This window comes from Verticillium alfalfae, genomic scaffold, assembly GCF_000150825.1.
Source record: "Verticillium alfalfae VaMs.102 supercont1.6 genomic scaffold, whole genome shotgun sequence".
Classification (NCBI taxonomy): Eukaryota; Fungi; Ascomycota; class Sordariomycetes; order Glomerellales; family Plectosphaerellaceae; genus Verticillium; species Verticillium alfalfae.
The window spans coordinates 1,374,823-1,390,443 of NW_003315033.1; the positions used below are offsets into that span (position 1 = coordinate 1,374,823).

Below are 15,621 nucleotides of genomic sequence, written 5' to 3' on the forward strand. Positions count from 1 at the left end.
GGGATTCCGCTGAACTGTGACAACGTCATCTGGCCATTCGGGCCAATAGTTTCGGAGATGGACGTGCACCAGCGGCCGGCAAATCACCACTGCGAGAGGAATGCTGCCACGCACCTCGTGAGAAACGTGCCAAAAGGTGCGGCTTGCGTATTTGCAAACTCACGGCACGAAATGTCTTGCCAGGATGGGATACCACCATGTCAAATCAAATCGCCGGGCGACAGTCACTCAACCCCCCAGTTTAAAAAACAGAACAAGCGTAGTCGGTATCGTATGCAACCTATCAACGCCTTCCTCCCTCCACAGACGCCTCGCAGCCAAGCAAGCCAAGTCCACGAAGCAAACCGGTTCTACTCGTCACGACTCCAGCACCATATCTTCCATCTTTCCCACCTTGCGTAGGTTTCCGTCGCCACGTCAGAGAACATCATCTGAGCATCTCTTTAGCCAGGAGCGAGGGTCTAGTAGTCACTCAGACGAAGCTTCTTGCCAACATCGCGCCTCCGCGCCTGCACGGCCGCCCGTTCCGACGGCTTCGTCTCCCCGCCGTCATACCCCTCACCCCGCGCCTTGAGCGCCTGCAGGAGCATGCCGGCGTCAAAGAACCCATCTGGGAAAAAGGTCAGCATGGTCATCGCGAGGGAGAAGGGCCAGGGCAAAGCTCTGGAGCATGCTGAGGAATGGGGAGTTGGACTTACATCCGCCGAGCTCGTCGTCGCTCATGGCCACGCTCTCCTCCGTAGGCGACATGGTTCCCACCGTCGATGACCGCGCGAAAGAGGGTTTCAGCGCGTCAAGGCCCGTAATGATCCGTCCGCGCGACTTCATCCTGTGCGTCGCGGGAGGCTTGGGCGGTTCCGGTGTCCTCGAGCTCCCGTGCGCGGGGTCTGCTTGGCGCCGCCAGAAGCTGGGGCCTGTGCCGCGCCTCGTCGTGATGCGGGAGCACCCTGCGCATTTCGAGGAGGTAGCTCTTCTAGAGTGTCCCCGAACGCTTGGTCTGTCGGTGCTTGCTCGAAATACAGATGCTGATACCCTCGTCTTTGATAATGTAACCGATACCGAAGCCGTCACCAGATGTGGGACCAAAGCCAAAGTGGCGCAGCGAGGGGTTGCCACAGTTTGAAGTCGAGAGTATCGTGTTGTTGAGCTTGTCCCAGCCCGGATCAGCAAAGAGAAGCGGCAAGGGGTTCACGTCTCGGCTGCGCGAGTTGGTACTGTCGCCACGCTGGCGGCGCCCAGGGGAGGGCGAGATGTCATTGGCGTCTTGCTGAGAGAGCACCGAGTCGCGGCCCGGGCTGCCAACGGCCGAACCGGGATCGCGCTCGGAGTAGCCATCGATCGACGAGTTGTAGCCATTCGAGCTAAGTCCCCCGCCCATCTCCTCATCTACAAGCTTCTGCCAGACGCAGAAGAGAGCATAGAGGTGACGGTCACAGCCTTGCGCTTTGGCGCACTCACGCGTGTTGGCCGTGTGCTTCTGACACGCCTTGCGCAGAGCCTCAACCTTTTGCTCGGCGGGATTGTCGGCCCAGAAGGTTTGAACAAAGTTGATTGACTCGGCCGAGACGCTGCGGATGGCTTCTGTGCGGCCGTGTAGGAACGTCTTGGTCATTGCAGGTTCGTACGTGCATTCGACACGGCCATAGAGACCATAGTAGGCTGCTTGGAAGGCCATTTGAACGAACGCGTCGGGGGAGAAGCCGGTGGAAGTGATGAAGTTCTTGCCGTAGTGCTTGAAGTCGAGAGTGCGGAATTCGTTCTGCTCAATGAGGTCCCGCAAGGCGTGTTTCGGCGAATCGCACAGCAACGTTGAGCTCGGGCACCATGTCCCATTCCAGCTTGTGCGGCGTCGTGTGGACATCACCAAAGCTGGAAGGGTCGCGCTTCGAGGGATCTGGGCTGGTGGTAGCCCAGAGCGTTGGCGCCTGTCCATTGATCGTTCGGGCAAACCGAAGGATCGTGTCTGTGTAGACATCGCTAGCGAACCGCAGGACCGTGTGGCCATCAACACCAGTGTGCTCAAAGTTGATGCCCGCGCTACCGTTCTTGCAGACAATAATCTGCAGCTTGTCGTACCATCGGTTGGTGCATGTCCCAATTTGCACGCCCTTCTCAACCTCGCTCGTACCGCAGAGCATGTTGCCGCACAAGGCATCAACGTCAGCAGGCTCAGTGTAATCGAGACAAAGCACGAATAGCGCCGAGTCCACGATTGCAAGACCGTCAGCGTTGTTGGAGCCCTCCTCACGCGTCAAGACGTCACGCAAGCCAGACCAGATCTTTCGGTTTTCGGTGCTGAGGACACCGAGAGCGCCCTTGGCGGCATCCTGAATCCCAGTCTGTGCGGCGTCCTCAATGATCGTCTGGAGGTTGATAGAGATGTCCTTTTCCGTCATGATGACATCAGAATTATCATCCAGAACATCAAAATAATAGAATTGACCGTGGCACAAGACAACGATGTGTTTGGACTCGGGGTCCTGAACGATTTGGCACCCATTCTCGGTAGGAACACGAGCAGTGCCGAAGAGTCGAGAGAATTGGTACATGCATAACGGCGTACCCTTGATCGTGTCCGGGGGCAGCTCTTCCCTGCGCACGGCACGAACGAATTCCAGCGAGGACGCCACAAGCGACGCGGCACGGGTGATTTGGTTGTTTCTCGCAGGCGTAGGGTCATCCTCGAGCAGAAAGAAAGGGTTGAGATTCAGGACGACGGGGTTGTCGTAGTTGAGATACGAATCGTACCCTTAGCTTCGGTCAGCAGTCATTCATGATACGTGAAAGAAGGTACTTACAGAATTGTTCAATGTAGCTCGTCTTGCTCTCGGCATATCGCTTGAGCTTCTCTTGCAGCTCAGCGCCGTCCTGCTTGAGAAACTCGGCCACAGCGGCCTTGGTCTCGCCGTGCTCTCGTGCATTTTGTAGAGGCTTGAGTGCCGCAAGATACTTTTCTGTCGTTTCCGACAGCTCGGGGATGGGCAGATGCGGGAGGTCGTCCTGGTGCGCAAAGGTGACGCCACCCTTGGACTTTTCGTCGTAGACACCCATGGATGCGGCTCCGTTGGTGCCGTTGATCTTGTAACCGATGACGCCGCTGGTGGGGCTCACGCCGTTGACTCCGTTGGTCTTAGTCTTGAGCAAGTCAGGATGCTTCCAGTTGCCGTTGACGTCAGGAAGAGATCGAGGAACAGACGATGGTGTGGTAGGTTGCGCGAGCGTCTCGCCGAGGCTTTTGGGCCGGGAGAAAATTCGCACTTGAGTAGGCATGCTGTCAGCTTCCGGGCTAAACTGGAAAATCTCAAGTGTAGAGAGGCGAGACGCAGGTGCTAACGTTCAAGCCACGCAGCGCCGAGCGGTAGAAATAGTGACAGTCCTGAAGACAGTACGATGGCATTACTCGCGACGATACATGGATTGTTCACAGATGTGTGTATGCGTGTGTATGACAGTGAGCAGGGCAGGGTGGGAGGATCAGAGATGAGGGACAACAAGGCCAAGTGGGTTGTCAGAGTAGGTCAGGGTAGGAAGGGGGTGGGAAGACGACAATATAGCAACGGGGCAACGGATTCAAGGTAATGGATGGCTCAGCTGGACCGAACAGGCTTGAGCAGGGTGAGATGGGGTGCCATGTGCTCGGAAAGACCATGATGAGATCAAGTGGACCCCCACGGCGGTTGGAGGGACCTGAAGCATGAGGGCTGGGGAACAAGAGGGTTTGAGATGGAGACTCGGTACACATGAGACCTTGTCGGTTGTGTCTTGCGGCCAGCACTCGATGCCGTTTACATGTGAGAGGGAGGGAGAGGGCGAAGGTCGTGGAGACTCTAAAGTGTACTTGAAACGGGCTCCGTAGGACCGACGCGAAGTAGCCTCGACGGGAATAGCCCACAGGTGACGTGCCCAGGATACCAAGGATAAAGGTAGCAGAGGGGAGACGATGCAGAAAAAACTGACCTACCAGAGCCAAGACTTGAGCCTAATTCAAACGACACGCAACAGTGGACAGTCGGCTGTCGGCGCGATATGTGATGCAGCTCGAAGGTAGTAATGCGCGATATTCACCCAGGCAAACGGGTGAAACGGATGCAACGGAGGACTGCTTTGCAATCTGTCAGCGAGACGGCTCAGGCAAGGGGGCTATCACGAGCCAGAGGCGAGATGCGGATGCTGTTGCAGATGCTGTAGGCGCCAGGTGGGCATCACTCACCAGGTTCAAGGTGCGACAGCGTCAGCAGACAGGGAACCGTGCTGTGGGCGACTCTGCGAAAAGGGTTCAGCAGTGACACACGCCAGGAAAACGAAAGCCTTGGGCAATCTGTTAAGGTCTCTGAGGGTCGCCACAGAAGCGAGCGGCGGTAGAAGCGATTGAGGCCCCCAGGAGAAAACCCCCCGGGGTCGATGTTGGAGGGGGGGGGGGGGTCAAAGACAAAAAAACTGACGCCGCTGGTGCCTTGATGTCGGTAGGGAAGCGTTCCTTGGAGAGCGCCCCGTATGTCGGGCAGAAGGATGTCGTAGCTGATCTTGGTGGGGCTGTGCCCCCCCCCCTGGCCGCTGGGACGAAGGGATGTCACCTTTTCCTGGCTCGCGCCGCTGGGCTGGGGTCGTCGGAGTGGCCCACTCGGAGGGTTGATTCGGAGGACGTGGTGCTTGGGCGTTGAGCTTGAGGTGTGAAGGAACCAAGAATAGGCTGTGCTGATGTTTGCTCGGTAATATTGTTCCGTTTCCTCACTCTGACGAGGCTTGCTAGATCTGGCAGATGGGACAAATGTGAGACCGTGTCGAGAAAGGGTGTATTCAAATAAATGTTGCCATTGCTAATCCGTTGGTTAAGGAAGATCACGGCGCGGTGTGCTTCTGATGGCTGACGCTCGTGCTGATCCCGTGCTCTGTACTCGTGCTTGTGCGGGTACCGAAAGGTTGGCACAATCGTATGGATGATGTAACCCTTCTCGGTGACATGTGCCCAGAGACGCGCACTGGGGTACAGAGGAGGGAGAAGAAAGGACCCCTCTCTGTCCCACGTCCCCTCCGTCGGCGCCGCACGCGTTGACTAGAGCCTGGGGGCCTTGACGGGCGTAATAGATTGCGGCCGAGCTGCGGGGTGCAGATTGCTTCTCACGGCCTGACGGATCGATCGATATATTGGAGATAACTCGGAAGTCGTCGGTCGACCTGGAGCACCAGAAGTTCCCAGAAGGGCGGACCCTCTGAGGATTCGGAATGCAACTGCGGTCCGAAAGAGATGTGCTGACGAGACGTGGCCTAGACCAGGACGACGGACGACCGGATCGGCACTTGTGCCGTGCGCGTGCTTCCTCGAGTGTCGCGACGTTGCTCAGTCATTCACAACGATGCGGTCCAAAATGAAGCTGGTCTGGTTATATAGGTCCATCGTCCGCCTTGTTGCCGTGTCGCGACTACGCCTCGGAAGGACAGATGGAATCCTTCGTCACTGAATGTCTCCCCCGAGGTGTTTTGCATCCGAGTCGCCACCTGGGCACGAGCTACATCGCCTGATACCAAACCATTGCTGTCTGGCAATGGCCGTCCACGGTTCTGGAGTAGTGAACAGCGCCAGTGATGCGCCTAAACACGCCTAGGACAGACGGATGCCACGGGTCAATGGATGCCTCCCGTGACATCAGTCACTGCCTCAACAGGGGAGGGGAAGGATCTGGGTCACGTGGGGCCAATTCGAACCTTAGCTAAGCACATCTACGTGGATGACGTAGGTGCTCGAATGGATGTCCGAATTGGTCCTCGAATCGACTTCCCAAGGCAGCATAGCGTCGAATGATCAACCCCTGTTCCGATGATGAAGACGCCATCCACATCGCCGTAGCACAGCATGGGCCGCATCGCAAAACCCACTTGCCAGTGCTTGCCAGCTAGTCAATTCCGTTCTTGATCCGATGGAAGCAAGTGGAGGCCTACCTCTGATGGCCTGTCATTGAATAGAGTCTCAGCCCTATCGCCGTGGCCGTGCCTCCTGTCCTTCTTGGGAAGTCCATTCGAGCATGCTGCACGATTGATGCCTACCTGACCCCCCTTTGTCCGCGATGAGAAGTCGTAGAAGGTCTATGCCACGCAGTCGCAGCATGATGTGAGGCGGAGTATTTCGCATGCTCAGCTTCCTTCATATGCCTTGCCCTCTTGGTGACAGGCTCGATCAGCGCGTGGCTGTTTCCAACCATTCATAGCCATCATCAAGCATTCGCTCTCTTGGGGTTTGTTATATTATATTATAAAAATTTCAGAAGCAGCGTTGTTTTTTTCTGCGTCGTACTTCTCTTTGTGAACCTCATCATATCTGTAATTTGACTTCGTAGACCAGGCAATCCCTCACCTGTAACTATGGTCCTCCTCTACACGACAAAAAAGCTCTTCAAATTCTTATTTCCTCCCGATTCTGCGTCTTCCCATGAACTCACCGACAAGAATCCTTCCTCGGAAGCATCCTCTACCTCTCCGCGATCCACCAACACATCCAGCAAAGTATGCAGGCACGACATCAGTCCCCGCTGCGAAACCTGCGTCGCTGCCCGTCGCGCCCAGCTGATCTACCGCTGGAAGATCATACTCGGCCTCTTCCTCCCCTTTACAGTTTCCGCCCTCGACGTGACCATCATAGCGAGTGCTCTACCCTGGATCGCCGCCGACTTTGGCGAGCTGACCCAGCTCAACTGGATCATATCCGCCTTCAACCTGACCTCCGCCGCCTTCATCCCCTTTTGGGGTCAGATCGCTGACATTTTCGGCCGGCATACCACCATCCAGGCTGCGACGCTCATCATGGTCGTCGGCAGCGCGCTGTGCACCGCGGCGCCGACGAACGCCTTCGCCGTGCTACTCCTGGGACGAGCGATTCAGGGGCTTGGTAGTGCGGGTATGGATATTTCGGTGCGGGCCATTGTCGCCGACAAGGTCTCGCTCAGCGAGGATGCGAAGAACTGGTCCATATTTACGTTCATCGGCGGCGTGTCGTGCGGAATTGGGCCAGTGATCGGAGGTGTGAAATGGTGCTGACACCCCAAAGTAGAAACATGAGCTAATAGTTTGATAGGATACCTCACGAGCGCAGATTGGCGATGGTGTTTCGGCATTAACCTGCCTGTTGGTGTAGTAGGCATGGCAGTCGTATTCATTGTGCTGCGAAAGGAGCTTCTTGGCCCCCAACCTATCCCGCGACTCGAAGAGACCGTCGAGACGGGCCGTCGAACAACGTTCAAGCATCGTCTTCGGACCATCGACGGTGGCGGCCAGGTCTTGTCTCTGCTCGGCTTCTCCCTCCTCATCTTGTCGTTTACCTGGGCGGGTGCGACCTACGGCTGGAGCACACCGGCCGTGCTTGTGCCCCTCATCTCAAGCGTCTTCATTATCGGGGCCTTCGTGTGGTGGGAATACCAGATGGCACCGGGCAACATGCTGGCGCGGAGGTTTAATCATCAGCGTGCGATGATTCCCTGGGAGGTCCTCGTCAATCGTGACATCGCTCTACTGTTCTACACGTCCTTCGCGACGGGCATGGCCATGTACTCGGTCATGTACTTTTGCAACTTTTATTTCACAATGGTGAAGCAGCTCGGTGCCGACGAGGCAGGCGTGCAGCTTCTCTATTTTATTCCTGGTCTTGCAGGTCAGTTTCGTGTAATTTTGCGTCCGGGATACTCATCTGCTGACCCTAGCAAACAGCCGGCGTGTACGCAGCCATGTTCATGTGCAACATCAGCCCTGGCCAGACATGGCATCCCATCTTCTTCGGCTCTGTCATCCAGGCGCTCGGCATCGGACTACTAGCATGGGCCTGTTGGATCGAGCATGATGCCACAGTCTACGGCATGATGGCGCTGTCGGGTGTCGGTGTCGGCATGAGGCTCATGCCCGTGCCTCTCCATGGCATGGGCTACTTCCCACAGCGAAAAGCGGCCGTCATCTCACTCGCTCAAGTGTCGGGCCCACTGGGTGGTACACTGGGCTTGACTGTCATGACGACGGTGTTCAACAACGTGGCGGGCATTGAGAGCAGCGAAAGAGACTTTACGGCGCTGCGCGACATGGATACGAGCCAATTGGCGGCCATGGCGCGCGATGCGAGAAAGGGTATCGTGATGGCATACATCTCCATCTCTCCGTTCATGGTGCTTGTGAGTACATCAAAATGACGCTTAGGGCTGAAATCGCTGCTGACACGTACGGCCTCAGTGTGTCGTGGCAGCGGCCATGTTGGGTAATGTTTTCATTGCCAGGGCCAAGGAAGGCGAAGACGAGCGTGAGAACAAAATCTTCCCTGGCGTCTTCTTCTGGGCGTGGATTCGTGGCGAGGCTCACGTTTCGGAAAAGCCAGAGGTACTTTCGACCACGCGGCTTCCGGCGGCCACCGAGGGGTGTATCTTGCCCCAGGTTGAGCATAGACAGACAGCTGAAGATACGACCAGACAACAAAGTCGTAGCGGAACTCGAAGTTAAGTGTTCAGTTCCTAGGGCAACGAATTCCTCGAACTCATGGGTGTTTGCTGCATAGCGAAATGTATTTTCATCGACTGGTACACTAGGTAGCATAAACTGTCAGCACATGGCACTTCCCCCACTGACCGTCGGTACGAGTGCGGCTACTGGCTCCCGGCCTCTCTGCTCATGTGGTGTCGCGTATTGCACAGAGGGCCGGTCGAGCCGAGATACGGGGACAGAGGAATGGAGTACGAAGCTTGGTGCCGTTCTTAGTGGAAGAGAGGATTCCACACGCACGCGAGAATTGCAGTGTACCAAGTATGGGACCTTCCCAGGTAGGTGCTTTTTTTTTTGTTCAAAAAAGGCTTGGTCTCGGATACGGGTCTGTGCATGGCTTGGTATTTTTCTCTGGTGGTCGAAGACTGGTGGTACATGGTAGGTGCTGCGAGGGAGGCGGGGTTGACGAGATCAGATGTCTAGATTTAATTGATTTCCGATTGTGTAGGGAGACACAGAGGCGAATGGTGCATCGTTCCGTGTTTGTCTTGACCGTCTCAATCTGTGGGCGAGACTTTTGCTCTCCTCCTCTCATTTGTTTTGTGGCCAGGTAGTGCCAGGGACCCTGATGATGCAACATGATCGTACCTGCGTGGAAAGAATCTTGAGGACGGTTCTGAAGCAGGCACCTAGCCGTTTGATGCACTGTTAGTCTGGTGGGTCGTGGGCCCTGAAATGCAGAAAATGCAGGGGCACACCACGCCTAATCAGTTAGGTGCTAGGTGCATCGTATTCCGTCGGGAGGCTGTATTCACCCACGCCTTCCACAACATCGCAGGCAAGGGTGGGGGCCCGAGGGCCCGAGATGGTTAGCTTGGGCCTGTAATCTTAGCACACGCGACCGCGATTCTATTTTGATTGGAGGACATGGGGCTCTAGTGGACTCCCTTAGTCCAGGGTGGTCGTGATGTGACGAGAACCTCCTTCCCGACATCCGTCATGAATGCGCCTTCCCCGGACGTCTGTCCCCCCTTCCCTCTTTCTCCTCTCCGTTCTTCAGCTTCGCTCTTGCCCGACGTTGGAGACGCCTGGCCAACGTGTTTGCATAGCATTGCGTTGCATCGTCCTTTGCTCAAACTCACTTCTCGACACTCATTCAGTCTGCTTTAATTCCTGTCTCCGACCACTTTTTCGGTTCCGTCGACTCTCTGCACTTTTTACTCTTCCTTGGCTTTTTGGACCCTCTAAATTGCGCAACTGTCACTCCACGCACACAACAAAACATTAGCTAGCTACTCTACCCAGACGACCGAATCTTGGACAGTAACTTGGCTTTTGCGGAACGACGCAATTCTTTCGCCATGCTTGTAAGTTGTTGCTAAACCCGGCGCTTTTGCTTGTCATTGGCTCGGTGCACCTTTCCGGAGGCTTTCCTTCGCTGGCACTTTGTCCAGACAGCTGGGACATGACGCTTAGGCCCCTGGTTGGGCAGTTGGCTCGTCGAAGCACCGTCATGTGGAGTGCATCTGGCGCCCTCCCTACGTCGAGAAAAAGCAGTACCTAGCCCAGTCCGATGCTTCTTCTTCTGGCCATGGAATTTCAGCAAGCCGATTTGGACATTTGATTTCAGCAATGCTAATTCAAACCCACACCAGCTCTCCTCCACTCTTGTCGCCTTGGGCGCCACTCTGACCGCGGCCCTGACTCCCCTTGAGGTCCAAGGCAATGCCTTCGTGAACCCCAAGACCGGCAACAAGTTCCAGATCGTAGGTGTCGACTACCAAATCAATGGTGCCGCTGGTTACGACCCTGCACACGGCCATGACCCTTTGTCCGAGGCGGACGTCTGCCTCCGCGATGCTGCCATCATGCAGGCTCTTGGCGTAAACGCTATCCGCGTGTACAACCTCGATCCCAACCTGAACCACGACGAGTGCGCCTCCATCTTCAACGCCGCGGGCATGTACATGCTCATCGATGTCAACTCGCCCCTCCCTGGCGAGGCCATTACCGCTTGGCAGCCGTGGACCAGCTACTACATGGAGTACCTCAACCGTACTTTTGCTATGGTCGAGGCTTTCAAGAGCTACCCGAACACCCTTCTCTTCTTCTCGGCCAACGAGGTAATCAACAACGAAGCTACAGTCGTCGATGTCCCTCCCTACCTGCGTGCCGTTACGCGCGACCTGAAGAACTACATTGCCAATCACGCCGACCGCAAGATTCCCGTCGGATACTCTGCTGCCGATGTCCGCGAGTACCTATGGGATACCTGGAACTACATGCAGTGCACGCATGACGAGGACAAGGACGATATGAGCCGCGCCGATCTTTTTGGCCTCAACTCCTACTCCTGGTGTGGCGAGTCTGACTTTGAGAAGTCGTCCTATGACGATCTTGTCGATGGTCTCAAGGATACTTCTGTCCCCGTCTTCCTCTCCGAGTACGGCTGCAATAAAGTCACTCCCCGTCCCTTCACTGAGGTTGGCACCATCTACGGTGACCAGATGACTGGCGTCTTCTCTGGTGGTCTCGTTTACGAATTCAGCCAGGAGACTCACAAGTTTGGCCTTGCTCAGGTTTACAAGAACAACTCAGTTCACCTTCTCGAGGATTACCACCTGCTGGCCGAGCAGTATGCGAAGCTCGACTTTAAGACTTTGGAGGGCACTAAGCCTTCCAAGAACTCCCCCAAACCTCCCAAGTGCGACGCCTCCCTCATCAAGACGAAGGAATTCAACGCCAACTTCACGCTGCCTGTTGTTCCTCCTGGCGCTCAGGAACTCATTGACAACGGTATCGAGAAGAAGCCCTCTGGCAAACTCGTCAAGATCTCCAACTGGGAGGTTGACTCGGACTTCAAGATCTGGGATGCCAACTGGAACCTTCTCACCCTCTCCGTCAAGCCCCTTGCTGACGATGAGTCAAACAAGCCCGGCAACAACGAGGCTTCGACCGCAAGTGTGAGTGCGGGTCCCACGTCCTCTTCTGCGTCCTCGCCCGCATCCACTTCCAATGGCGGCACTGCCAACGCCGACGAGAGCGCCGGCATTTCTGTCCGTCCCGCCGTTGCCTTTGCAATTGCGGCGCCTATTGCTCTCCTTTTGCTGTAATTGTCGTTCTTGTTGAGCGGGGTGATGATTGGAATGGATAGACCATAACTTATTCTTTGTAAATGATGATTCCGAAGGGTTAATGGATAAACATGCCATAGCAGTTGTTGTCGTTGTCATCTTCCAGGCTTACTTCAGCCTGTCGAGTTTCTTTATTTAATTCAAATCCATACATTTGCTTCATCCCAATTATGTGTGCAAGCAGACAGCGTCGGGGATAGTGATGACTCGCTGCGGTGTTGTTCAGGTGTGCGTGTCTGTATGACGTGGTTGGCCCTATCTCGGTAGGCCAAATCATGGTCTCGACGGTATATCCCACCGACGAGATTCCTTTTACGAAGTATGCTGCCAAGGCCATCATGGCCTGCGACTTCTTTTCATGGCTTCGCCACTGCGTCATCTGGCTGGCATCGAACGAACGGGCGTGTGTGGCACGTGGTCAGGCAAATCATAAGCTCAGGAACCTCCTATCACGTTGACGATAGCATGGAATCCGCAGACACCCCGAATGGTTCACAGGCACGAGGAGATGGAGCGACAAGTCAGTGTCATAAGGCATATGTATTCCACAGTACCGGGACAGCCTCTCTAACAGAGCACATGTCTGATTAAAGCGTAAAGAGAAGATGGACGAGTTGAGGGAGCGAAAATAGTCGAAAGTGAAGAAACAGAGCCGACGTGCGTCCAGTGGGAGTGGAAGAAGAAATAAGAGGGGGGGAATAAACTACCAGGTTGACCAACACGCACACAAATACTTGTAATAAAAAAAAGAACAGCTACCCCATCTGGTCGGCGGGAGGGAGAAAGGGGGTATTAACCTGAGTCCTCGCGCCACGCCGTCGATCTTTTCGTTCTCGCTACTCCCCGAATGGACCTCGTGCGTATCGCTGGAGACGACTATCAAGACAGCTTCTCAGATCGCCCCTGACTGTACCATGCTTCCAGGAGAGATGCAACATCTGAACATCCTGCGTATTCCAGCCAGTTTCCGGACCGAAAGGCTCGCCTGTGACGCCTCATGGCTATGATCAAACACCAAACATGGAAGCAAATCTGGCAAGGCGTCCATCCTCTGGCCGCTGCGAAATCGCAAGCTGAAGGCCGCAGGTATTCACGTCATGCCCAAGCTAGCCCACCTAGTATCCGTTCATGGTCATCCGTTGCGAGCCCCTGCTAAGTTCCCGGTCGGCGGCAGGGCTGATGGGACGGCTGCTACCGCCGTGCGCGCTGCTCTCCTTGAGGGCGAGCAGTTGCTTGGCACGGAAAGTCTCATAGTGGATCTGAGACGTCGTCTCGATGAGGTCCTGGAGATGGGTGCGGAGAAGGAAGTTTCGCAGGTAGACGAACTCGCAGTGGTTCTCGTCCTCGACGTTGATGACGCCCCACCTGTTCTGGCGACCGCGGACCTGCTGGCCATTGACGATGATGGACTTCTCAGAGCCCACGACGGCGAAGGGAATCATGTCCTGTGGGGACACGTTAGCACGGCACGGAGAGCAATGGTAGAGATCGCAAGACTGACCTTGATGCCGGTGTTGACAGTGCGCTCCTCGTCATCAAATTCCTCGTTATCGTAAGGGTACATCTTGAGGTTGTGGAAAGCGAACTCCTCCTTGATACGGGCCTTGAACTCCTGGCGCTCCTCGAAGGTCAGGGAGTCGGCCTTGGCAATAACGGGAACAACGTTGACGACATCAGACAGCTTCTTGAGGACGACAATGTCAATGGGCTTCAGGGAGTGGCCGGAAGGCTGGATGAAGAACAAGCAGCAGTGGATGCGGGTGTCCTGAATGTAGCGCTCGCGCTGGGCGGTGAGCTCCTTTCGCAGGTACGCGGAGTGCTGATCCTTGATGTACTTGACGATAGGGTCCCAGCAGCGGTCGTTGTTGACGAGATCACCGTAGCCAGGGGTGTCGACAATGTTGAGGCGGAGGCGGACGCCGTTCTCCTCGATGATGTGGGAAGCACCCTTAATCTCGGTGGTCGAGCGGATGGGCTCGTCGGGTTGCAGGCGGCCCTTGGAGTCGATCAGGTGAGAGGCGAAGATGGTGTTGATCAGGGTCGACTTGCCCAGTCCCGTCTGGCCTGTGTGCAGTTCTCGTCAGTCACGGTCAATGTGAAGGGATTCAGGGTCCACGCCTGCATCCCAGAGGCAGGGAAGCTAGGACCACAGAGCTGATGGTTTATGGGGTCGACCTACCGACACAGATGACATTGAACTGGAAACCACGCTTCAACAGCTTCTTCTCGATCTGGGATGTGATGCTGTCGAAACCGACGTGGGACTGGGGGAAGATGGTTGAAGGCTGCTGCGTCTGTGCCATTGTGATAGCTTTTTTGTTCGCGTGAAGCGAGTGTCGGTGGACAGGTAGATTGTGGGGGTGAGGAGGACGTTGGGGAAGTGGAAGTAGAGTGTAGCTTGAGATGCCTTATTCCAAGAAAGCGACAATAATGGAAGTTTGGCAGGGAGTTGGGTCGTCGAGTCGCACGCTGGATATGGACGAGAAATGTCGAAGTCGGGACTTTGAGGATTTGGGGGGGCCGGGCAGGGGGGGGGAGATGGGATGATGCGAGGTGGTTCCAAGTGAAGCCGCCGTAGGCCAAAGGGGAGGGACGTGGAATTTCTTCGCGGATGCCCCTTCCCCCAGCAAACACAATTTCCGTCCAGAGCAAGAGCCAGGGGTCCTGGAAAGGGGGAAGGGGCAGATGACAGCTGCTATTGGCTGGGAGCTGTCTGTGCTCTGAACCGTGTCTTATTGGTTGTCGTCGTTGGGTCTCAATTGACACGGAAGCTTGGACCACATTGCCCCGGCTAGATTTTCTGAGGCAAGATCTGAAGCGAAGTCACCAACGTCGACGCACCTCACGCGATCCTTGATCACCGAACGACCTGCTGTCTCGCGCCGAACACTGAAAAGGAAATACCCCGCCTCGCTCTGGACGAGCTTCGTTGCAAGCCATACGTTCGCCAACTCCTCCCGAACACCGGACCGACAGCCCAAAAAAAAAAACCACAGTGGGTGAGGCGGCGCCTACCTCGATCCCGACACCATGGCCTCCATCGCAGCTTCGACAACAACCTCTCTTCTCCCCCGATTCTCCGCCGCTGCCATGCTCAACTCCTCGAGGACATGGACCCGGTTTGCCCAGCAAGTCACACAACCTGTCCTCCCAAGGCTATCCGCCGCCCTACCCGCTATCTCGCTCAACATCCCCGGCTGGCTCGAGGGCATATGGGAAGGCATCCTGCGGGCCGTGCCCAAGAAGAAGACGACACACTCCAAGAAGCGATCGCGCTTGATGGCTGGCAAGGCTCTGCAGGATGTCACGTCGATCTGCAAGTGTCCCGGGTGTGGTCAACCAAAGAGGAAACACGTCGTTTGCCCGCATTGCATGGAGCGTGAGTTGCCAGGGACAGAAAGACTACATTTCAGGGGAACTGTGCTAACGAAAGTGCTACAGAAATCAAGGGAATGTGGCGGGGCGCTAACCCATCAGGAAAGTTCCTCTGAACAACGGCATGGAATAGACGAAATGGAGAGGGGCTGAAGAAGAAGGAGAAGAAGAAGAAGAAGAGAAGGAGAGAACTGTACATCACAGTGTATAACCAAAGGACTGTATAACGACCCAAGACGTCGCAACCAACCAAATTTCCATCCACGTACGAACGACGCTTCCTATCTCAACGTGAAACCCGCCCGCTAGGAAGCTACAATGACAGACATGAACAATCATGGCCGGTACTGACGGGCGCCTTATGAGACGGCAACGCAGGAGCGGCGGTTCGAAGATCTTTCTAGTCCCAGATCCTAGCAGTACAAGCATGTGACGGCGAAATCTTGGTAGGAAACACTCGAGGCATGGCCCACGATACCCGACATGGCGACCCTGCTGGCACGATAGACTCGCGATCACGAAGCAACAGTCACCGCGATACGCTCGAACGAACATTCATCAAATTGCTTCAAAGCCGAGCCTGAAGGCCTATGTTGGAATATGTGAAGAAAATGTACAAGTTTGAAGAGATGTTTTCCAGGTCCTTTTCCTTGACTTCCCTCCC

General features: G+C 55.6%; 6 protein-coding genes across 6 annotated transcripts in view; 3 read left to right on the forward strand and 3 right to left on the reverse strand.

Annotated features, from left to right (window-relative positions):
• Positions 1-461: 461 nt before the first annotated feature.
• VDBG_05516 (carnitine O-palmitoyltransferase I) lies at positions 462-3,270 on the reverse strand (the record flags this gene model as incomplete). Its single annotated transcript, XM_003004357.1, has 5 exons — positions 462-610; positions 699-947; positions 1,033-1,762; positions 1,824-2,749; positions 2,799-3,270. 5 exons carry the CDS (start codon positions 3,268-3,270, stop codon positions 462-464), a joined length of 2,526 nt encoding a protein of 841 aa, XP_003004403.1.
• Positions 3,271-6,357: 3,087 nt separating this feature from the next.
• VDBG_05517 (tetracycline efflux protein) lies at positions 6,358-8,469 on the forward strand (the record flags this gene model as incomplete). Its single annotated transcript, XM_003004358.1, has 4 exons — positions 6,358-7,012; positions 7,067-7,639; positions 7,696-8,147; positions 8,206-8,469. The coding sequence occupies 4 exons, from the start codon at positions 6,358-6,360 to the stop codon at positions 8,467-8,469; spliced, it is 1,944 nt and encodes a 647-aa protein (XP_003004404.1).
• A 1,222-nt stretch (positions 8,470-9,691) lies between these two features.
• VDBG_05518 (1,3-beta-glucanosyltransferase gel2) lies at positions 9,692-11,561 on the forward strand (the record flags this gene model as incomplete). Its single annotated transcript, XM_003004359.1, has 2 exons — positions 9,692-9,815; positions 10,104-11,561. The coding sequence occupies 2 exons, from the start codon at positions 9,810-9,812 to the stop codon at positions 11,559-11,561; spliced, it is 1,464 nt and encodes a 487-aa protein (XP_003004405.1).
• A 1,136-nt stretch (positions 11,562-12,697) lies between these two features.
• On the reverse strand, positions 12,698-13,885 carry VDBG_05519 (cell division control protein; the record flags this gene model as incomplete). Its single annotated transcript, XM_003004360.1, has 3 exons — positions 12,698-13,027; positions 13,084-13,646; positions 13,762-13,885. 3 exons carry the CDS (start codon positions 13,883-13,885, stop codon positions 12,698-12,700), a joined length of 1,017 nt encoding a protein of 338 aa, XP_003004406.1.
• A 541-nt stretch (positions 13,886-14,426) lies between these two features.
• On the forward strand, positions 14,427-15,228 carry VDBG_05520 (conserved hypothetical protein; the record flags this gene model as incomplete). Its single annotated transcript, XM_003004361.1, has 2 exons — positions 14,427-14,961; positions 15,024-15,228. The coding sequence occupies 2 exons, from the start codon at positions 14,613-14,615 to the stop codon at positions 15,071-15,073; spliced, it is 399 nt and encodes a 132-aa protein (XP_003004407.1).
• Positions 15,229-15,515: 287 nt separating this feature from the next.
• VDBG_05521 (conserved hypothetical protein) overlaps positions 15,516-15,621 on the reverse strand; it is a gene marked incomplete at both ends in the record, with an annotated part of 2,081 nt that continues 1,975 nt past the window's right edge. The window contains one exon of the mRNA XM_003004362.1: positions 15,516-15,545. Coding sequence (XP_003004408.1) covers positions 15,516-15,545 — 30 coding nt within the window. The remainder of the gene's footprint in view (positions 15,546-15,621) is intronic.